The following is a 24957-nucleotide window of genomic DNA, read 5'->3' on the forward strand; positions in this document are numbered from 1 at the left end:
GGAGGGATGACAGTAAGCAGGAGGGATGTTGGTTGCAGAAATGATTATACCGGAGAATCCCTGCAACGACAGTAGATTAGCTGGGATTTTCCAGTGTAAGGACTTCGACAAAATGGTGGTTCCAGAGGATAGGGACGGATTGGACTCGACAATACACACTGCCACCATCCAGCTATGTATATTCAGTCATCCTGCATGGAGGACCACCTTTGTTTTCTGGTCTCTCTGGTGCAGAATGAAGGGTATTGACTTTGAGAAGGGTCCCTCACTGTACAGGTACAAGGAGGTAAAAACGACAAAATGAGAAAAGCACATACTAAGGGGCAGATTCAATTTGGTGCGAGGTGACGCAATGTGTCTCCGGAACAGCCTGTGGCGCCATAGCGCATCTGCGATTTTAGTAAAATATCCGCTCATTTTCCCTCGCGTCCCTTAGAGTTGCGAGGGGAAATGGGCGGAGATTTCTGAACCGTATTAGCTGGCAGCAGCACCTCGCGACGCTTAATTGGGTTAATTTCCTGTGGTGATTCGTACATTGCTGATTTAAATTTGTGCAATAACAAAGTTTAATATTTCATGTACTCTTTGCCAAAAAAAAAGTTGTATAAAAATACATACAGGTAAATGTACCTTAAAATGAATATTGTTCCGATTACAATTGAATGTTACAAAGTTGCACATTGAGTTTAATTTCTAGTTTTCAATTTCTTCATTGATGGTGTCATTCCCGCAGCTGTTTTATTTCATTCTTTCTTTTATTTAAAAAAATCGATAAAAGTCAAACATTAAACTCTAATCTATAAAAAGTGTCCAATGCAAATGTTTCCAGGTTGGAGATTGCTCCTCACAAAACCCAGCCCCCCCAAACTAATCGGAAGTAAATGACTCTGCAGGTGTTGTACAGAAATGTGTTCAGCATTTGCATATCCCATTTAACTCTCAGAACGATTATATATATCCTCATTACAGCCAGAACAGCAGCACACAGCTACAAAGTTATCATGAGTCATTCCGAAACAAAGTTAAAATTTAAAGAATTATTTCATCAAAAATAAAGTTTTGTCCGTAGCGATTACTTTCCTGGACTCCGCCAGAGGTTGTGTTACTGTGGTAATACCCGCTACTATCTTCTGGTATAGACAGCAAGCGGGCTGGGCCTTACCTGGTCAGCTTGGTACATACTCTCAACTCCTGCCCCCCACAATAGGGGGAGAGTGGGCTTGGGTGTAATATGGGAGCGTTTACTGGTGTTTAATGGGCATCAATCTTGTGATTTTTGGTACAAAAAAAGCACTTTTATATATAATGTTATGAAATTAAATACATAACAAAGATTATTGTGATTAATATTTTTCAGCACTACTTGGGTCATTGTACAGAAGTGTTCAGATCATATTACATTCTTTGGGTAGAAAGCAAAAAAATTCTGCAGGAACCTCCATCAAGGAGTGTGTAGACGAGGGGACAATGTGTCTTAGTATAGATAAGAGGAATGAAACGAGTGTAAAGTGATGTGAAACTGTAGATCTATCACACTACAGATAATATGCACACAAAGTAATAGATTATTTCTTGGGTAAATGCACTTGTAACGAAGTAAATTCTCCCTAATATTAATTTTAGGTTTTTTCCATTGAAATATTATTTGTTGGTGGGGAAACATTTTTAAGACATGTATCAATGTACTGATTATTTCACTATATATAATTTTATGCTATATCACTGTGCAGGCTGTAAGCAAAACAATGGACTGCTACGTATTTACGTAGGCCTCTGGCCCCTGGTTTCAGGCTCCTCACCAACCGTCCCCAAAATAATGACCAACTGGCTCCCTCTGTTGCTAGACCGCACCCCAAGATGGGGTATTGAGAGATGATTATCACACATGAATAAGACTGACAGGAGGGATTTGGTTAGTGGGAAAGTAATTACGTGACAGAGACAAAAACAATGGCTCTGTAGACCAGCTAAACTCTACACTGGGACTAAATAACACCTCTACAGTACTTAAGATTTTATGGATCTCTTGTTATAAGCAATATTTAATGGTCATAAAGGTTGTGCCAGGGGTACTGCTGATAATCCCCAGCCCTTCCACTCTAAGCCCCTCCCTCTGCGCACTCATAGGGGAAGTAGGAAATACATTTCTTGCACACCCTCCGTTATAGCGAGTGCCCCTATTTGCAAAGATTTCCCTCACACACAACTTTAATAAACGCAGCTTATAATCCTCGAGCTAATCAGACGTTTATAGAATGATTTATAATTTCTGCCCAGCAATTGAGGTCTAGATACAAGAAAATGACTATTTCTTTTTCTATCTTAACATTTTTCCTCAAGGCCAAAGATTTCACCTCTTACCGCTATAATATAGACAGGACAATATATATAAAATAAAAGAGAAAATGCACAACAGCATTTCGTAGATAAACGTTTCTATTTCACAAACTTTTACCTGGTGTAATATATTTACAAACAGATGTTTTGGTTCACTTGGCAAAATAATTCTGTAATTGTACCCCTCTGTTTCAGCAGACCTCACCTCTTAGATCAGGCCTGTCCAACCTGCGGCCCTCCAGATGTTTTGAAACTACAAGTCCCAGCATGCCCTTCCAGCTATCAACTGGTTGTCTACCAGCAAAGCATGCTGGGGTTTGTAGTTTCACAACACCTGGAGGGCCGCAGGTTGGACATGCCTGTCTTGGATCTTCTTCATCTGACTTCCCTCCCACTCTAAACGCTTTTCTTTTACTCGTCACTGGGACGGTTTCACCGAAGGCGCCATCAGTCTTACCTTGCAGGAACATACGGAACATCGGTCTTCTTTCAGAGTCCAGACTTGGCCGTTACGTTTCAGTCCCCCTTCATGTGGGCAGTCTCCAGTGCACGAAGGTCCCGATGTGCAGAGACAGTCAAAGCCACCTTCTAAGTTCACGCAAGCCGAGTCGTTCCAACACGTGTGTGTCCTTAAAGCGCATTCATCAATGTCTACAAGACAACATGCGGCAGAATTACACATCTGTACACAGTACTGGCAAAACCATCTTTGTTTAGACATTCTGATTACAATCATTTATGGAGTCGACAAGATGGCAATAAACACGAAAGGTGTAAGATCAGGATGCATATTTTAAAGAAGGAAGAGAACTAGAACATTTAGGAGTACATTCAGAGATAGAACTGGCCTCACTACTAATTAATAATATTGTTACGTTTGTAGGTTCGTCTAGCGTTAATCTCTAGACGGTGTTCCAAGGATTGGCCAACACATTCTCATCAACTGTCCTAACCGAGGTAGAACTCTCCTGATTTCCGAGTGTAGTTTGAGCCGATTGGATGTCATAAAATGTTTGGTTTACAAATATGGACTATTATGAGGTAGGCCTGGATGTCCTCACGTCTACCATCCCTTCCTGGCCTACCCAGTAATACAGAATATATAGCTAGAACTTGTGATCAGGACCAGACTGTCTGGTAAAATTATAAAGTTAACAGTGGATTATAGGATCCGGCAAGCTTGATACAATTGCAGTATGGAAGGTGCCCTCTAAATAAATATGTCCATATGGTACATTATTGTGTGTATCAACCACACTGGGACCAGATCTCATGCCTCTCGCATACATGCCCCTCTGATATATCCACAACACTTATTCTTACTCAGTCATGTGACAAGTACAGTAGGGAACATTAATCCCTATTTTTATAGGTAGACTTTTCTAAATATAATCTGTACTATTATTTGAGAAAATGTGATGTGAGTTGTGTATAATAGCAGACGGAGCAGCGGTTATCTAAGATTCCGGGGTCTGTCTTGTCTTATTTCAGTTACAGAATGTTCTACATGTTTCACAGTGAATCAGCGACAATCAGAACACGATAGTTTCACCACAGCACTCACAGTAATGGAGTACACACATTGCTGGCAGCTTGGGATGAGAAATCTGTATTTACCATAAGCTTTTTTTTTTTTTTTTACATTTACTTAGATTGTTCAGAACAATGTCTCTCGGCACATCATCATCTCACCTAGATGTATGTTCATGTAGCAATTACACTTTACAAATATTCCCAGCAAACCAGACTCTGCGAGATTGGAGAATACTCTGCATGTAGGAGAATTTACAGCTGTAGATTTTGTTAGTGCAAATGACCATGGCCACTGGGCAGATCTACCAGGAGCATCCCAGTTTGAAATAAAGGATTCTCTGGTGTTCTCAACTGGCTGAACTCAGGAAATGTTGGGGGTCTAGCGAAAGCACTGTAGAAAGAGCCACCTCCCTCAAGCAGTAATTGGGGAACATGGCAGAAAGACGTTAGGTGGCTTAGCAACTCAGAAGTCCTTCACACGCCCACCCCCATGGGCTTGGTCACATCCATTGGAATTTGGGCACACCCCTAACATGATCAAGCCACGCACCTCCCTTTGAAAGCGGCACTGGTGTGTCCTGATTTAGAAGTTTAAAACGTGTGGATGTAGGGAAACGAAATCTGTTTTCTGTAATATTCATGCACCCTTTAAATCTCAAGTTGTTTTCCAAATAAAACAATTTGGACCTATATACAATGAGGTGCCCTTGATGATAGGATGCAGGCTTAAAAGTTTTGATCAAAATATGAACAAATTCCTCATAAAAGATGTGACTTTCACGTTTATTAATAAATGTGGAGACGCTATTCTCTCGTGTATATATCACTTTACATCATATTGTGTGTGGATAGGGGTGATACAACGTTCACATTTATAACTAACACTGTCAAGTCGAACCTGTCGTTAGGCGTGAGTATACGCAGTTCTACGCCTGATGTAGCCACAACGCTGGGTTTTGAATTGGACGTATCTTGATACCTACAACTCAAACTAGACACGTAAGACCCCAGTATTTGTGACAGAATTTTCATGCAAACGTTTGGGGCGCAAAATGTTTCCAATTCTACATGAAATGCAAATAACCTAAAAATACCTGAATCTGAAATGTTCTGGTAAAGAGAAACAAATTCACTCTATGAAACCAATTTTACAGATAACATTCGTCAAAAAGAGAAAATCAATTCTGTAGTAAAGATTAGGGAATGGACGAGCATTACCGCATAATTGGATCATAGAAGTACCTCATCTCCAATTCCTCTCTACAATGGTGATCTCGAGGTGTGTTAAATTAGACCATAGATGGCTTAATTGGCAAATATTTTAAAAATTGATTTTTCACTTCAATGTCGAACCTGAAATGAATAAACGTGTCTCGGTGCAGTCAGTGTTTGTGTATAATTGGAAGATAAGATGTAAACATGTCTTAGAAAACCGGATTACGGAGCAAGGAGCGGCATTGGCCACACCGTCCAAAGCAGAGAGGATTTTACAGATAAACTCCAAGGCCGACAACGGGCAGACTTTGTGTAATTGCTTTACTGACGACAGGAAAAAAAAAATCTAATTCGCCTTCCACGCAATTTAGCAGATTTATGGAAAGCCAGATGTTGCCAATTACGGATGCTGACATTACTCATATTGCCGGTAACACGGACTTGTTTGCACTGAACAAAAGCCAACTTAATCTATTATACATTTCTCAGGGGAGGCAAAGTGGAAAAAAAAGGTAACCCATTACCAGATTGTCGGCGCTCTGCGCAGTGGAGAGACGAGGTCTGGCACAGCGGGGATACTCTCCAAGCCACTGGCAGCACGCTCGTTCCTCGCAGCATCTTCTGTTTAATTATCCTATTATAATGTATCTAATAGTTTCATGCAAGCTAAAGGTGAAAGGTGCTCAATTTACTGCTTTCAATCCACCGTTCCTTGGTGTGTGTGTGTATATATATCTATAATTATCACTAATTTGTATAGCACCATATTGCGCAGAGAATACAGAATCATTCACAACAGTCTTTGTCCCTCTGGAGACCACGAATTAAGTCTAAATTCCCAAATAAACAAACACACAAGCTAGGGTCATTTTTTTCTCAAATGTCACATTCCACACAGATAGTGCTCTGGTTGGAATCCATGTTGGTACATATATTATGACCGATTGATGTTCGGACGCAAGTTCCTTTGCGTGCCTTGTCTTGCGTGAAATTGGTTTAAGAAACTGACCTTACGGCAACCGAACACAGTCGCACATAGCCTATGTCTGAACTCAAATGACACAACTGCCTACGACTTCAAGGGCGAACCCGGGGGTTCAGGAGGGGGCATGGTGAATCGGCATTGCGCAGTGGGGGCAAATAAGCAGTAAGCCCCAAGATTTGGGAGTCTCCCGGATAGTCCGGGAGATTAGGCAAGTGGGATATATATCACAAAATATGCAAAGCTACAATTAAGTAAAGTCTTACTTCACTGCCAGCCAATCACAAGCATTGTCTCATGACGGCTGAGCACTTTATCTTTTTAGCTGTGTCTTTTTTATGTGGATTTTTCTCTATTTGACTACTATGGATCAAGCAAGTAGACAAGAGAAAATAATAATTTATTTCCTATTTGAATCATGACCTGAGAGAAGAGAGGTGCCGGACCAGTGCCCAGAGCTGGTTTTCACCATAGAAGGGAGACCCCTCCACTTGTGGCATGCTGTATAATCTGTGTTTGAGCAGAGGTAACTGTCAATCATTTGCAGTTTTCCTCTATGCAGCAGCAGGTTTGATTGACAGTTACCTCCACACAGATGTTGCCGAAGCTGGGACACAGTCATGGTAATTTCATCCATTAATTGTGCTTTGCATACTTTTCATTCATCTGACCCCGTGTGGAGCGAGTCTGGTGCAAAATATGTAGTGTGTAGGAACGTGATATCGCAAACAGCATCATTATATTCCTTGCCCCACCCACTCTATGCAATGACATAATGAAGCCACACCCACCTGTTCTTTCTAGAGTAACTGCACAGTATCACTTTTATACTGGATGTAATTCTCAGTATGTACTGTATGTATCGATATCTATGTTCTGTTGCAGTTCAGGGTGTATATAATCGGAACGTCTGGGCCTTTAAGTGACATTCTAGAGAAATGTGTTACTTATCCACAATTGCCTTACACGCAGCAAGTGATATACTTTTCCAGCAGTCCATGCCGGCAAACCTGTAATAACGCGATAAAAGTAAGGATCCTTGACTGGCGCCGTGTTCTGTAACAGTATCTCTAAGTCAGTTGCTGAACAATATTCACCAATCACCAGCCAAGAGCCGGCAAATGAGGTCTTTTCAATGTCTGAATCTAACACACGATGATAATGATGTAGATTAGATATAATCTGCTACTTGTTTTTCCGGCGCACGGAACATTTCAGAGTCTAAGAATCGCCATCATATCTGATTAGAAGCACTTCTCACTCGTTGACTCAATTATTCTTTAGTATTCACAATAGACGTTTCAGCTGGGAGCTGTGCGAGCTCTTTGCTACGGCCCTCCGTACATTACGTTTTATTCTGTCGTATTCTTAGTGAAAAGAACATATATTTAAGTTGAGTGATGACAATTTCGTTTGCAATTGTACTTAGAATTACTGTGGTTGGGGAGAGATGATTGTAACCTAAGATTCTCACCGATCATTTGTAGCATTTTACATCCATCAGTGGCCTGGATACTTCAGGGATGTTATCAAAAAATGTATCTTACAGCATTACGTACGGATCCCCGCAGACTGGGGACCTGAGTCATTAAGGCATGTATATGACGATTCCTGAACGTATCATATGGAAAATCACTCTGCAAATGCCCAGAACCGGGAGTTACGTCCGTGAACGCAGCTCTGTCCGCTCGGTCTTCGTACGCAAAGGACACTTACTACAACCTACGATTTCTGGGAGGGAACGGGGCAGAGAAGGGGCATTTTGCCATAACGTATTTACAGTAAGGGCGTGCCAAACTCAAGCCTACACAGCCACGTCCGAATCAAGCTGTGGTTGTCTGATAGTTACTTGTTTTTCTGCCGTATCTCCAGTTACAGGGCTAGTCTAAGTCCTGATCACTATGGATGTATATTTACAATCACGAGCAACTGTAAACATTTATTTTAAGTTCAGTAGACATTAACAGTATCCTAATAAATGTATTTCATGGAGAAATGTTTTTCTTTCTTTCTACTGTTTTATCATTAATGTCTATGTTAACAGGTGACATTCAAGTTTTTTTATTTTTATTTTCCTGTGCGTTCTTTTGCGAATTTCTAATCCACATGGGTACTGAACGCATCCTGCAGCATCCGTGTAGTGGAGCACAGTAGACCTGCCTCTGATTTCAAAAGCACACGTATACTGAGATCTGTGTCTTGCTGAATTCAGGAGTACACAAAGCTTAAATACCTGCATAGAATACAGGAGCAGTATAATACAGGAGCAGTTGATTTGGACCATTGGTACCTTCCATAAATTTGTACGTGTCCTGATTTGCGTACCGTAAATTATGAATATTTTTTCACTGTGCATGCAAACAAAGAAAGCACACACACACAAACGTGCACCTGCATAATTCCGCACATCAGACACTTGCTCTTCTTTACAACTGGATATGGGGCAGGGGAAGGGAACGTAGGTCATGTACCGTAACGGCATAATCAGGCAAATATGGCTGAGGCAGACCAGCGCGGAGGCGCATATAGGCTTGCCACAATTTATCTGCAATTTAGCAGCTGCGAGACGGCAGGTGCAAATACAGGCCAATGATGATCATGACAGCCACCAACACTAGCTAGCTGCTTCTGATTGGCTGATTGTGGGTTCACCTCTGAAGCTGCGTTCTGCATTGATCATCCATATAGTATAGGATGTTATGGGCGTACTTATCTGGGTCCATGTATGCTTGACGGAAACCTGGAGTATGCTGCAGACACCTACTCAACATTTAGCTGTGAATACGCTATTTTTTACAGGCGGCTTTTATGAGTGTAATTTGTGCTCAACATGCGTCCATCTCCGCATCAGGCCCTGTGTGTTCTTATTCTGTGTGTCTGGATTAAGTACACAGTACCACTTCCCTTATTCTACACGCTAGATGTAATTCTCAGTATCACTTCTCTTGTTGTGGGAGGTTTATAACTCCAAGCGTAAATACATATACAGAGTTTCACAACTTTTAAAATTTCCCACAGACAGATTGTAGCCTTCCCTAACCAATTCAAATAATGAGCAATATTTATACAACCCGTGCAGAGATCAAACGCTGCAATGATTCCGCAGGGCCATTTTTTTTTTTTGTTTTTTTAATCTGTGTAGTATTTGTAATTATTTATTTTTAGTTCTCTCTTTTTTGTTGTTGTGTGAGGTCAGTGACCTCACAAGTGATTGTGGCTGGAATGTTGGGAGTTATCTGGAACGCTGAAATTTGTGCTGGAATTTTTCAGAACCTGCTGCCAAAATTACCCCTGCCCCCCCAGGTAACATAGAAGCCGCCCCGCTGCTCTCCATATGTCCGCTGAGGAAATTGTAGCTGTTTTTTTCCTTTTGTCTGTATAAAATGCGTTGCTTTAAAAGAATTTTGCACGGATTTGCACAATTTTTCTCAAAATCCCAGAACTCGCGCAATTTAATCAGTCACACACTGGTTTTATAAATATGGCTATACAATTGCGTGTGTTTTGCGTTAATATCGGGGGAAATGTGCAATTTTAACATAATTTATAAAACCAGCGTGACTGATGGAATTCAGGGTGTTGTGAGATATCTATAAAAATAGGACAAATCATTTTCACCAACAACCCACTGTTATCTCTGCCCTGCTCCTAACTGTTCACTGCCCTTTAAATTTCATGCTTGTAATGCGGAAAATGGATACATTCATTTTTCATTCGTTTGCTAATATTGTCAATACTTCCTTCAGGGGATGTTGGTGAGAATTGAAATACCCAGAAATGGTTGTGTTTTGCTCAAAAATCCTACTGTATTCTTATAAATTCGCAGTCACCGCACAATTAAACACAGAAATATACATGCAAATTATCAAATTACTTATTTATAGAATTGAGATATCTCCACTGTAAAAGTAATTATATTCAATTTAGGTATAATTGCTTTTAAATGACATGTATTTGTATTTCTTCCTCTAGCTTTGATGTGTATTGTTACAATCTCATGATATTCATTAATGATAACTTACTGAAATTAGCCTTGCGGGGGAAGGGAGGGGCAGCCATATTTCTTGATTGACATCGATTTAATCTACACACATGAACACACACACATTGAACATTATTTAAGGAGCTACTAACGCTAAACAAATCCATTATAGTTCTCTTATTGTGATTTTTTTTATAAAATAATGTTCATTACGCAGGACTTCTCTAACTCAGGCAGTATGAGCCATCTCTGGTCTATTTCTCGATGTAGCATGCATAATCGGCAAAATGTAATTACCACGAACACTTTGCTGTTGAACCTTTGAATCTAAACACATCAATCACCATATTGACTGCGGACCTTATCGGGCAGATACACCTAAGTCGGGGTACCCACCTGTGTTTGAACAACGGAAGTTCAAACACAAGTGACACTGCCAGTCAAATATGAATGTCTTTGACACATGATGGCTGACGAGCACCTCTAATTGCGCTCACAGAGGTCAGTAGAGGTGTTGAACGCAAAAATGGAGCAGATCGCTTCTAAAAAATAAACCCAACTTGACTTTAAGTACAAATGCATGTTCTAGCTACAAAAATGCGTTGTATGTTTTGAAGCCATGGGTATGAGAAAATAGCAGCATATTTAGTAAAAATATATCTAAAAGGTAAGAAAAATGCTTTTGAGTGCTGTAGTTGCTGTGATATTAGCAAATCTTTGTGCACAGTATTATAGGGTTGGACAGCACAGTGGCTCAGTGGTTAGCACTTCTGCCTCACAGCAGTGGGGTCATGAGTTTGATTCCCTTCCATGGCCTTATCTGTGTGGAGTTTGTATGTTCTCCCCGTGCTTGCGTGGGTTTCCTCCGGGTGCTCCGGTTTTCTCCCACACTCTAAAAACATACTAGTGGGTTAATTGGCTGCTATCAAATTGACCCCAGTCTGTGTGTGTGTATATTAGGGAATTTAGACTGTAAGTTCCAATGGGGCAGGGACTGATGTGAGTGAGTTCTCTGTACAGCGCTGCGGAATTAGTGGCGCTATATAAATAAATGATGATGATGACGAGCGCAGATTTGGGCTGTTCCTAATTTCTAAATCTAACAAAAATTAGATACGACAGAAAAACACATCCCTTTGTGATACCCAAAAGTTGAATCGGATGCTGCTGTATGCACTCGAGCTTGGTACACCCTTAATGTACAGTGACTACGTGCATACATTTCCCTGTGTTCCGCCCATGAAATCGGAGGCTGTATTAAGGGTCCTCTACGTTCCGAGATGATGTTGCTGCGTTCACAGCTGTATGGTCCAGATCTGGGCATGCACAGAGCGAATTTACGCGAAATATGGCACATATCGGCCTGTATGTTTCTTATTTAAAGTAAGGAAATAAAACGTTGACTGTTCCTCATTTCCATTTCACTGAAGCAATAAATAATATTCATGTAAATTCCATGATTGGTTTGAACCTAGATCAATCTGCAATTATATCTCACGCCTTTCACTTTACACTTAATATGAAATGTTTCTGAATCAATAATAATAATATTGTAACACAAAATTATCCCACTCCTACGAGTGAGAAATAACATTTTATTACCGTTTAGAATTTGTTACCTTTGCCCTCTCTCGTAGGAGTGAAACTCATTAGTCACTAAGCAATTCTCAAGTCCTAGACTGCTTTATTTACACATGTGGTATAAAAGCCTGCTTCACATCTAAGATACACAACAGCTCTTCATTGCTAAGGTGGAGCGACACCCAGTATGTTCTTCTAGCCTCTGCTGGGACTTGTAGTCCCACAACAGCTAGACAGGCACCGGTGGTACATCTCGGAATACACCAATGGTTACTGTAGAAGTAAGTAATGATGACAAAATAGATACTGCTGTTTAATACATGTTACGAACACCTGGATAAGTCTAACTTTAGCCACAACTACTTGAAGAAGAGTGCATTGACTGTTGTGGATGGAAGTTGAACCAATGGTCTTTCATATTTTACAACAGCCAATTAAATATTAGCTTTGAGGAGTGTGGTGCAAGTTAGGGAATGTGATTGGTTGCTATCGGTTTCTGCATAGTATGTTTGCATCTTAGGATTCTATAGAAAGGGGCCATTATCCTATAGTCCAACACAATCATTTCAACCGATCCATATTGCGACCACAAAAATACCCTCAAAATCTTAAAATTATAGATCAGATATGTTCGTGTCACAAAAAAGAAAAGGTTCAAGAATTTAGATGACTTAAAAGAATGGACAATTAGTTTCCAATTAAAAATAATTAACTAAAATGAATGTAACACTTTTGACATGATTTCAGTAATATGATATTTAATAATAAATAATACTTCAATGATTACTGCTCACTTCAGCTATCGCTGTGTAAAGGAATGTATATACACACATATGTATATACGTATATATAACAGTCACAGATTTCCTAGGTAACTGATCATTTATTTATATTCTACACTTGGAATCACAATGTACCTTAGCTATTTCTATTATATCAAAATGTCAATTTGTTTTTCATTAATTATGTGTTCTCCAATCACCCACTAGAAATGTATATATATAATGGCTGTAAATTGCACTATTTATTCTCCGCTCAGTTTTCACTGCAATACAAGATGTCAGTGACCCCCAGAAATAACTCTCTTGTTGACAGTTTACTCCAGGGAACGTTATACTGCAATTTTTTCCCCTCTGGACAAACATTGATTTATTCTATTACAATATTGGACTATTTTTATTTTATATGGATAATATAGAGAGAAAGCCGAAATTGGAAAAAAATGCAACCTCACAACATCTATAGGCTTACCAAATATGTGTACTTTAACTTTGACTACTTACATGGTCCATAATGGAAAAAAATATATTTTAAAAAGTCCTACCGACTCAGCACAGCAGTGAAAAGTCCTAGCACTTAAGGGGTTACTGGAAAACTTTTATTTCAAATATATGAAATGTTAAACACAGTTCCTTTTTATTTAAACAAAAGCAATTGTACATGGTAAATATTATGCACAAAGTATTTTCTCTGATGGGATGCAGTACCTGTTTATCACCTATAGGTGTCACTAGTGCTCCCGAGAGATTTAAAGTGGAAGCAGCAATTGGTTCAGTAGAACCAATATTTATGTGCATGCAGCCTATTAATTCACTAGGAACAAGTCACATGACTCAGGTATGAGGTACTCTAATGGTTCAGCCATAAGAATGGCTGCCTCCACTGTGTGCAGACAACAAGTACAGTAAGACAGAGAGGCTATTAATGCCAACAACGACATGTGCAGGTTATATAAACGTACAGTCCAGTATAATTTTGATGAGATTTAAAATAATAGTTTTACACTGCAACCTCAAAGTGTGGGATCTATTGTCCAGAATGTCCAAGCTTTACGCTTTTCCAGATAAAGTGGTTTTCTGTTATTAGGTGCACTATGCCTAAAATATATTAATTTACATTTACAAATAGTCCCGTCTTTCCCCCACCATACCCCATAGCATTTCCATCTTGAGGAGAGGACCTAAAATTTTTACAAATTACTGTTTTTTGAGGGTTTGGATTGAAGGTTCCTTGCTATCTTTTACATAGCAATTGTGTATAATTGTATATAACTCAAGTAACAGCTGTTAACGTGAGTGGTAGATGGTGACCCTATTGTTATAAATTAGACAGCTAGAAGGTGGAAAGAGATGGACTATAACATCCCCTACCTGTCTCCTTGTAAATTCAACCAAAAGAGAAGTGCTCTATTTCAACCATAAGGCATCAGAAAAAGTAACAACATTGACCTGGAAGTAATCCTATGACCATTTTGGTGATATGAATTTTGAAATCTGGAACAGTTACTGCCATTGACTATAGCATACTTCACTTTTTAGCCAATCTGTTGATTATTGGAAACTCCATGTGCAGATTGTGAATTTTTAGTCTTACAGATTTTAATTGCAACTTAAATGGATCCCATGGTCCTTGTAAACATCTTTTAAATATGTTCCAGGAAGAAGATTATGTGCAGTATTTTCTTTATTGCTCTTGTAGAATATAATTCACCGACAGCTATGTGCAGCAGTAAATAATTCAAAAGCAAAAATATACCACACCAACAAAAAAAACTAAACTCGTTTATCAATATACTGTATATAATTTCATTTCACTCTTAAAAATAAAACAAATTATATGTTTTATCTTTCAAAGGCACCCTGCAGACTCGCTGTTCCAACATAATTTTTCTATAAGATATTTAAATATATTATTGTATTATGTTTAATCAGTAGAAAAAATAGAACACAGAGCTCTTGAAATCTGCTCCACAAAAAAAATTACAAATATATTAATTCACTCTGTAAAGTACGGTAAATAAAGTGGAGATTGCTCCCTGATTCACTGGCTTTAAATAATTAAAAATTGCACATATACCTCAATAAATAAATTCTACTTCATAACCTTCATTGAACATTTTAAATCAGAGCACTTTTAATTTTTGGAAGACGTCATGCAAACTTCCTGTATATTTTAACTGAGATTCCAAATTAGAAACCAAATATATAATATCAGGCAGGGGAGGACAACATAAAGTAAAATTCAGGAGCCAGTAGGATATTTTAAGTGGCCAGAAAAGATGTGTGTCCAATGACATCTATAGGAATGACTTCCAAAAGATGGGCAGTGTTAATGAGAGGGGATTGAGCTATTCCACCCACTCCGAAAATCGATTGAGTCGGTCAGGTTTGATTTTTCTTATTGCTCGATGTATATCTGAAGTTCAAAGCTTGGAGCTCACAATTCAAAAACTTTGATCTATAATTTGTATGTCTTGTAGTTTAATCTTAGTTTTTCTGATGCCTTATGGTTGAAATACAGCACCTATCTTTCAAGCTGGTACAAATATGTTTATGCTGAAATGGCTACATATTAACATATCTAACTTTTTAAAATTCAAACAATGAATATTACTGTGTTTGAGTTAAAAGTTCCTGTGATTTTTTTTTTTTTTATAAATACTATACAATGTACCTATATGAGCTTGAACATACTGTAACCGGCTTCAACATGGTCAAGTCAGTTTCCAGTGCTCAAATTTTGTTAGTGTATCTAAAGATCAAGAATTGACCAAATTTTTTCTAACTTTAAAATCTGTTTGACGAACTGATTCGAGAACCTGGTTGAAACAATTTCAACCTTCACTAATAATTGATTTCTTACGCACACTCTATATCCATTTGCTAGGATGTCTGCAGACCCGATATGACATTTTTAACCATTTCCAACAACGGATACATAATGAAATTATTCAGCAAATCTAACTAAAAACATAATAAAACCAACAAAATACACCCGGCATAGACTTAATACTGGAAGCATTATTTATATTCAGCAAAGAACATACAAATTATACAGGAATTTTCTTGCTATAAACCAATAAAACATGTGAGACATCTCAAAAAAATTATTCACTAAAGTTCCCTCGTTTTTCCATCATATTAGGCCTGGGTTTGCTATAAATATTTCTTAGGTAGATTAAGTCCGTCCTAAGACGTTACGTGGTTATTTGGTCTGATGGAAGAAGTATAGAATATAATCCAATTCTTCCGAACAACTTGGCATCCTGCTACGATAATCGTCTCATCCACTGCCGGGAGACAATATGTGCCGTACATGTTACCTATATGGGATATAAAGCTGGGGGACCCCCTATGTTTAAGGAAGAACCCATTTTTCCTATAGAAATTCATACTTCTAATGCACCAAAATTAACAGTGGGGACGACTGGTGTACTTTACCGGGCACCAGAAAGGAAGAACATAGTGTCTATTACGGGCAGAATAACGTCAATGCGTATGCTTTCTACTTCAGAAATATGGGAAGCCTAAAAAGACGTCAGTAAAACAAAGTTGGGGACAGATTACAAATATTATTATTTATGATATTTTACCTTCTGAAAAATCTCTATGAAGAAAGGTTAATTGTTTTAACTCATTCCCGATGTATGATCTAGATCACAATGAGCTGGTCCTCACCCAGACATAGGTCAATACCCTGCATTAGGGTCACCTGTCATGCAGGTGTAAAACTATAGTCTTTAAAGGGCACCTGTCACCTAATTTTATATTAATGCAATAAAGGATTATTGTTTAAAGAAAAACTCTTCTCAAAACAAACTTGTCCTGAGTGGATTAAATTGAGTTTATACAAAATACCTCTATCGACAGATACCATGGATGCCTGATGACTAGAAAACGCCTGGCTCTGTAGCCCTCTGTTCTCTTTGTGCTCAGTTGAACGGTCGGTTGTCAATGCCCCTCCCCTTAGAATTTTCCATTTGCATCAGTTTGTTTTTTACATCGAGCCATGGAACTCAAACGGAAACTAAATGCAGATTACTAACAATGACCTGCCCTGTATGTAACTTAAAGCAACTCCTGGTTTGATACCTGAGGGGGTGTCCTGGACTGTTGCTCTTATGAACAACGTTATATAATAACTGTGCGTGTTCCATCCTTTAGATCCCAAGTAGAAAATCACAAAATAAACTATAAAAAAAAGACTTCTCAAAATCTGGAAGGGGCTATGTAATATTGAATCCTAAATGCAATCTGCAGTTAACAAACATAACCAGATAAGAACTAAAACAAAACCTTGTCCATCCAGAGTTTAGTGAATGCAACGGGTAAGCTAGAGACTGTGTACAGGCTTCAGCACTTGAAGCACACACTGATCAGGCTAAGCTGTGTACAGTTTAAATCAACTGTTCTTCCAATCGGTTCCCTACTACAAAATTGCTGCAATCCTTAAATTGAGTGCTGCCCTCTGGCCAGATACCGGTTTCTGAAGAGAATCCCACTCACATGGTCACCTTTGACATCAACAAGGTCTCTAAGTCGGCTGCAATTTTTGAACACATTTTTCACTCCACTTTTCTGCGAATGTGTGGGGACATATTATTATTATCCACATTTGCAGTTAACATGAGCAGCAGCTTCAATACATCTTCCACAATGGAAATACACATTACTTACACTCCTATGAAACTGTGGTCAAAACTGGTAGTGGAACAATCACTGCTTGAATGTACTAAATAATAGGTTCACTATAAAGACAATATCTCAGTCATGGGAGTAACCTCGTCTTAAACAGAAGAGCTTGCAACAACTTGATTTTAAGAAAAGTCATGTTCCAGTATAATATCAATATAAAGAGCCCGATGTAGAGTTGGTCGTACACTAGTTTGCATAGCGTAAATTTGCAACAAAGAACGCACGCCAGTGCACTTCCTTACAACTGGAGAGGCGGGAGGGAAGGTCTGTGCAAATGTAGGCTGAGTAAAGGACAGGTCTGTTAACGCAAATGTGGCATATGCAGAACTGCGCATATACAGGCGTTAAGAGGCGGATCTTTTGCACCTGCTACAGAGCTGATGATGACTTGGCTCAAACCAGACACCTGCTGCCGACGCAGAGCCAGAAGTATGTGTACAGCTCTGCATATTGGTTGCAATACGCTATTTTTGCGTGCGCTTTTTTAAAAAATAATTTGCGCCCATTTTACGACCGACTCTGCATCAGGCTCAAAGTGTTTTTAAAGAAGAGAGACATTCACAAGCAACGAGCTACCTTACAGACAACGTAGGATATCTCCGCTTCCTACAGAGTTATACGGATTATGTTTAGAAAAATTACCCGTCACCGACAGCCATTTTGTGCACTGAACGATTATTAATTTGCGCCTCAGCGACGTCGCTATTTCCTAAAGAGCCAATCGGCCAGCGGCTTCAGCGCACAAGATGGCTGCCTCGACTGCAGCAGGTGACCTTTCACCAACGTGAGATTGTTCCTTATATTTGCACAGAGTTTGTATTTACAGGTCGATGGCTCTAACACAACAGGAGAGGAGACATTTTTATCGGTTCATTACCATGCAGATAGAAGATAGGAGAGAAGACAGGAAAGAGTTCTTGAGCGAGGTCTGCTTACCAACACAGGACTCCCCAGAAATGGAGTAGGTCCCGTTGTCATGGAAACCGCTTCTGCACTCGCAGTGGTACCACCCTGGGAGGTTAGCACAGCGGGAATGGTTGTGACACTCAATGATCCCCTCGGCACACTCATCAATATCTGCCTCGGAGAAAAACACAAGCCAGCCGGAAATTAATTTCCTTTGACACTGCAAACAACAAAGCATTTTTCTTTTTTTTCTTTTTTTTTTTCATCCTTCACTTTAGGAGTGGATCCCACAGATATACAAGGTGATAGTTTTAATTTGCTAGTTAAACGATGGTGCCAATTTATTTTTATTTTTTTTTGTCTAGGAAACTACTGCAGGGCGATTCATTACCATTTGTTACTGGAAGATTGATCCGTGAGATCTATGTTTTATTTTCTGCATCTGGTAGCTATGAGTAGATGGCTAGAGAGCGTTTCCACCAGCCGTCCAGGAATACTGCTCAGTATCACTTCTCTAGTTGTGTATGCTGAATGTAATCCTCTGTATCTGCTCTTATTCCGTATGTATTGACACCTACACAGTACAACTTCTCGTTCTGGATGCTGTGCTGAGGATGAGTTCTTATCCTGTATGAGAGAAGATTTATCACATGGAAGTTGAATAGTGCAGGTGAGTTTATGGTGGACGGGACAGCAGAGCTGGCTCTATGTCTGCATAGATTAGCTCGACCAAGCCCTATTTTTCCAGAAAGTGGTAGGGTTACTGAGAAAATTAAAAAATATTTTAAGTGGAGTTCTCCCTAAAATTAATCTGCAAAATCTTACTCAGCTGCAGTTGGAAACATGTTACTGAATGGGCACGGCGTGAATGGGCGCGGTGTGGATTGGCACATACAATAGATGACTGTGAGGTCTTTTCTGCTATAATGAGCACCATTTTCATACCTCCCAATAGTCCTTGTGCTACTGGGACTGTCCCAATTCTCTGGCCCCAAAAAAGGCGTGACAGAGCGGGAGAGACATCAGGGGTAGAGGCTTCTCCTCCTTTACATGGGTGTGGTTAGGCGGACCTACCAGAGTTTGGCTGGATGAGGCTTATATTTTCCAGATTTAATTTTTTTCAAAATGTTTGGAATAAGCGCTTTGGCTCATGGTCCATTTTACGCTATGCATGTGTGTGACGCCCCTCTGGTGCAAAGTTTGCAGAATTAAGAGGTCTGCCTTGGCATTTTGGGGCGAGTGCAGCAACGTGGGTCTAACACTCCCATGTCATTAACCACTTAATACATACTTGCTAAGTTTTTTTTCTCTTTCCACAGGGGGGGAGGGGGCATTGTGGACTGCAGCATTTATCCAACTTGTGAGGCTTTTCCGCAAATACATAATTTAGTCGCGGGGGGCGGGGTTAAAATGCGATTCGCAACTAGTCGCATCGCGCAGGCTCCCATCCCGCCCACTTCACTAGGAACTGGTCAGGGTGTGGGAGAATGGCCTGGCCACAATTCAGGAGTGGAATTTCTGGGAGTGGGCAAGTTTGACCTAAAGGACAGGAATAAGATGACCCTGAAATACAGAGTCACAGCTGGAATAACCCAGGATGCTGGATAGAATGGCAAGGAACTAAAAATGAGACTAAAAATATATTGATATATGTATCTATAGTTGGATACATTGGAAGAGAATGTTTCTGTACATAAATGGAAAAGCAAAGGAACTTGAATGTTAATGGTACAGTATAATACATCTAAAAAAAGGCCTATTAGACTTTATATAGCTTTAGGCTGCCGAGATGTACATTTATCCACAGGATATTTTGCAGTATAGTGCTCCCTAAATAACCAATTAAATGGATTACAGATTACAGCAACAATAGCTGCAATAATTTGGGCTGCAGCTCTCTGTGTATACAATATATAAATAATTGGGGTTCCTGTGGAGGGAGAGGCAGCCCAGTGTACAGAATTACATTGTATTCAGAGGGAAACCAGCGATGTTTTACTGTAGATCCAACTGTGAGACCTTCACGAAGACAAGGGCAGAGTAATGGATTATGGCAAGTACAGCGTGTGCACCATTCCTGTGCCCCTCACACTACCGAGGGCACGGCTAGAGATGTACATTAAACCCATGAATTATTATGACACGTACTCTGCATTGCTGCTTTGATTCAAGGAGTTTTGGCTCCAGAATGCAATATACGTAATAACACAAACGTGCGTTTTTCATTCCTGCAGTATGACGGTGGAAGAAATTTATTAAAACTGGCGCAATTGATAGAGGTGGTGGTGACCATGGCAACCAGATTCTAACTATCATTTTCAAGTGTGGTTTATAAAATAAGAGCAAACATCACAGCCAAGGCAAAGCCCACGCTGCGACCTGCGGATGCTACGCAGAGGGGCCACGGGCCCTCCGAATTTGATCTAGTCTACTGACAACTTGCCCACTTTTAAAAATATTTTACAGGGCCACTTTCATTTCCAGTCCACCCCCTGGTCTTACCACCCTGTTGAATTCCCCACCACTAGAACTCCCTCTGTCATGCGGAGAACAATTCTCCCAATGAGCCCAATTTTGGATGGACATCCCGATTCGCAGACTGCAAAGGGGTGGGGCATAACGTGAAAGTGGGGTGGGGTTTTACAGAAATTTGTTCCTTTTGTTGGCAGAGTCTGGACAGAATGGGGCGGGGCTTATTTTGTCCTTGTTTTGGGATTCTAAATATTGTGATGTATGGGGAAGGGCACATGTATGTGTCTGCATGCGTCCTACAGCAACGTGTTCTTGTGTTAAATCCACCAGAACTTCCATAATGGATTTTTACAGTTTGAAGGTCGTTTTGTCTGCGTTTATATGCGATCTCTAATCAGTCCCGTGCAGTCCGTGGCAGCCAAGATTTCTCTATTCTATTCACTCATCTGACTTTTGATATCTTTAATAAAACAACTTGAGCTGAATAAGAAAGTTTTGCGGGGACGACAATATGTTCCAGGTTAATCTACTGTTTATTAGTCTGGGTCCTCCGTCCCTGCCGCCGACTGTCCTGGGTACAGCAAACATTACCAGCAGAACGTAATGATGGTGAGCTATAATGAGATCTGTCCTTTGCTAGCCGGGTCGTGATGGCAGATTCAATAAATGGATTTAGCAATGGATCGGATGTCTCTCAAACTATCTCTGTGTATAATAAAGGACTAAAATAATTGGAGTCATTGATTCGACTACTATTATGAGGTCAGGGAGTAACCCCCAAGGTCGGAGGAGACCGAAGTACTTGTGTCTATATTCAATGTCACTCACCTAAACACCAAACATCACAATATGCAAACAACCAATCCATTATTGGCTTCAATCTAATACAGGTTAGATTTAAAAAAATAAAAAAAAAACAATTATCTGATTGGTTGATGTGGGGGGTTACATCATATCTGTGCTATTTGCATTATACTATTTATAAATTTTACTGAAACAAGTTCCAGTAACACAGTGACAATAAAAATGATTGCAAATCCAGGGTTGCTTTTTCCCATGTCAAAATAAATTAAAAGTAATCAAAAGTGTTTCTGTTTTACGTCGCCATCATTTTAACAGTTTACTTTAGTAAATATACCCCCAAGAGGCGATTCCCCAAAGTATGGGCTTGAAAAAGTGGAGATGTTGCCTATAGCAACCAATCAGATTCTAGCTGTCATTTATTTAGTACATTCTACAAAATGACAGCTTGAATCTGATTGGTTGCTATAGGCAACATCTCCACTTCTTCAAACCCGCAGTTTAATAAATGTATCATCAATCCACTGAGCACAGTATTTGGGAATACTTTGCTGTTAAACTAAATTCGAATTAGCAGTTAAATGTCACGGTCATAATATGAGTTTCATTTATTGTGAGGCCTCAAAGGTGACCAAGAAAGCAAAGTTCTTTTCTAGTGTGTCACATGCTTTATATATAAGTATAATTCACTGATAGAGAGGAGGGGGTTAAATCACTGCCATAAACAGGTCAGTGAAATGACTACACAAACATCACGCACCTTCTCCAGCGATAGAGGAAAGTGTAACAAATGTTCACTGCTCTTACAGAAAAGAGAACTTCCAGCTTTCAGATCCGCCCTCAGATCCACACACACATCAGGCAGTGTTTCCCCTTTCTCCAATCAGTTCTTGGATACCTAAGAGGACAGTTCCAGGAACATAGGGATTCTATCTAAGGCTAATTTCCTAATAACTGTTATTTTAAATCATAATTTTGGTAAAAGAAGAGACAAAAGAGCGAAGGTCAGTGACCTAGTGACAAAGCGCTAGACTTCGCTCATTAAAACCACTGAGCTTAAATTAGAATTCTCATAGCATTGGAAGATTACTTCTTTTTCTGCAGAATACCTGTCTCTTTTATTATTATTAATCCCTCTAGAAATCCATTGTCTGTCTCTACAGGCTTTTGTTTTGTTTATTAAGTCTCCTCTGCCGAGCCTCAGACACCCCCTAATCTGGAATCCCCTCATCCGATTACCGCTGGCGTCTGACTAGCGTATCCCTTTCAGCCGAAACAGAGAGCATGAGAGGATTACAATTAAGAATTAGCAAATTAATTTTAAAATGATCTTTTATGTAATTAAAAACATTCTATTCATGCTGCTCATAAAATACGTTTGATTAGCAGACTCTTTCCAAGCCACATTCAGAACGGATTTCTCTGTTACTAATTTACCAAGTGTCTTTTATAACAACAAGTCCCTTGTTATTGAAGAAAATGATTCGCTAGCACTCATTGGTGTATGATCAGCACCGTTTTATAGTAAACCAGTTATTTATATGCAACGGAGGCGGCTGTTCTGTGGGCCGATACATTCATGAGAGTACAGCCAATCAATTCACTAGGAACCAGTGACATCACACAGCTATGTAGCCGAAGATATGCTTTCAGAGCTACTGAAAGACGTAGGTATGAAAATCTATATGTTAGATGTAAAAGATGTATAATGAAAAAAGCAAATATTTACAAGGGGGTTTTGATCCAAGGAGTCTCTTTCCTTTGCTGCGTACTTTCATGGAATATTTGGGAGACTCTTGGAGTTCACGTAGCTCTCATCCCGCATCCTTCCCACTTCCTTGTAAAGTGGGCGGAATGTAGGACTCAATGACGCGTTTCACTTTGAATTGCGCAATTTTGACCATGGCCTCACTGCAGTGCAATGAAACGATCGCACCATGAAAAGCGGGCCATAATGACGCAGTTCACAGCGCCATGCCAATTCCCACTTGATATCCCCAGAGGGGAGTATTTTAAGGTTGGCAGATATGGTCTATTTATTAATAGCGCATTTCATGCTCTATTGCTACTCTCCACTCTTTGGAGACATCTCCAAGAACTAGAAGTTGTAGACAATCAGAAGAGTCTCACTGTGCAAATGTTTAAACGTCACATCAAAGTCCGACCTCTTTCCACTTTATTACTTTCCCTTTTGTTATATATAACTTTTTAAATGTTCTTGGTTTGTCCTCAGCTATGGCTTAAATGAATCACAAGGGTTTGTTCATACTACATGTGGCACTTTTGTGTATGTGAAGTTTTTTATTACACCAGTACACCTAGAAATGCGTTTCTCCATCAAAGTGGAAGAGGTGAAATGCGTCGGTTTAGGATGAAAACCAATCACTGCCAAAATTCAAGGATTGAAAGAGTGACAATGGCTCTTCTCATTCTTCAAATAATGGAACATCTCTAAAAATACAACCTTTCTATCCCTCTATCACATTTCAGTAATCTGACTCTACAAGACGACATCTCATTGGTGGACTGCTTCGCTAATCTAGGTGCTTCCAGTGGCGGACCCTTGTTATGTTCTTTTTACTAATTTTAGCAAAATATAATAAAATAAAACAGCTCAACATGAGTAAATCCTGGTAGACTGTGGGGCAACAAATTCTAAAGACTGAAATCTCAGCATTATCCCATCTATCGTACGGAGCCATAGCATGGAAGTTGTACATGAACTCCGAACAGAAAATTATAGTTTATTTTACTGCTTACATTGTATTTTCTCCAGCCGGCAAATCCGTCTCTCTTGACCAATTGTTTAAATCAACCCCATCATGAAAATAATAATTAGTTGGCAATTTCCATTTATATTCGCAAATTGTTTCCATTCCCTTCTAAACTAATAAATTAAAGGTCCTCCTTGCATGAATGAGTATGCTGCTTAAATACTTTCATATTCTACCGCACATTATTAATTATTTTGTTATCCACAGTCAGCAGAGGCACGGACAATTACAACGCTATTATCATTCCCTATGGATTGAGGGCACTTTGGTGATTGGATTATTTTATTGACATTTCTACACGTGCGGAGGAAATCAGGTAACAATTTGTGAAGGATTTTGCTCAATATCTTTTTTTTTTCCTTGACCCCAATCAAATCCTAAAGCCTTAACTAATTGTCACGCAATGCAGTCACCATTTTTTTTAATTTTCAGTCCGCATTTACTATAAACATATTAATAATATATTTCCCAGTTCACTGGACTGCACTTAGTCCTTTGGATAATTGCATGTTAAGTCACAAAATAATTACACAGTTCTGCTAGTAAACGAAGGGACAGGATAAATGAAATGATGTGATGGCAGCAAATACTATGTATGCAGCAGTGTTATTCCTGTGTATACTATAAAATGAACTATAAGAGCATTAATTGGTTTATTTACTAACTGGAGTGCAGAATAAAGCATCTTTGTATGTCCACTGCTGCGTCTACAGTATATCTAAACAGGCACACAACTAGGGTTCATTGTTCTCTGCAGCTAATTAACCTACCAGTATGTTTTTAGTCTCCAGGAGTAAACCGAAGCCCCGGGCTGAAACACACGCAAACACAGGGAGCAAATATAAACTACACACAGAGCACGGGTCTGTTTTGAACCCATGGGCCCAATACGGCGAGACA

The 24957-nt window shown here is 39.5% G+C and overlaps 1 protein-coding gene and 1 long non-coding RNA gene across 8 annotated transcripts in view; one reads left to right on the plus strand and one right to left on the minus strand.

Moving 5' to 3' along the window:
* Positions 1 to 24957, plus strand: part of LOC142104006 (uncharacterized) — a 246263-nt gene that overhangs the window by 160761 nt on the left and 60545 nt on the right. For 2 of the 4 annotated variants that reach the window (XR_012679486.1, XR_012679488.1), the window contains one exon: positions 24265 to 24373. The exons of 1 other annotated variant lie outside the window; for it this stretch is intronic. This is a non-coding gene — a long non-coding RNA (uncharacterized LOC142104006). Of the gene's footprint in view, positions 1 to 18408; positions 18681 to 24264; positions 24374 to 24957 lie in introns of those variants that run through there. One more of the 4 variants, XR_012679487.1, reaches the window with a different exon arrangement.
* NELL1 (neural EGFL like 1) overlaps positions 1 to 24957 on the minus strand; it is a 474045-nt gene that overhangs the window by 14294 nt on the left and 434794 nt on the right. For 3 of the 4 annotated variants that reach the window (XM_075188423.1, XM_075188424.1, XM_075188426.1), the window contains 2 exons: positions 18041 to 18181; positions 2795 to 2988 (listed from right to left, as the gene is read on the minus strand). In XM_075188423.1, the coding sequence (XP_075044524.1) occupies positions 2795 to 2988; positions 18041 to 18181 (335 nt within the window). The remainder of the gene's footprint in view (positions 1 to 2794; positions 2989 to 18040; positions 18182 to 24957) is intronic. The other variant, XM_075188425.1, reaches the window with a different exon arrangement.

The sequence above is a fragment of the Mixophyes fleayi genome, chromosome 10, assembly GCF_038048845.1.
Source record: "Mixophyes fleayi isolate aMixFle1 chromosome 10, aMixFle1.hap1, whole genome shotgun sequence".
In the NCBI taxonomy this organism is placed as follows: domain Eukaryota; kingdom Metazoa; phylum Chordata; class Amphibia; order Anura; family Limnodynastidae; genus Mixophyes; species Mixophyes fleayi.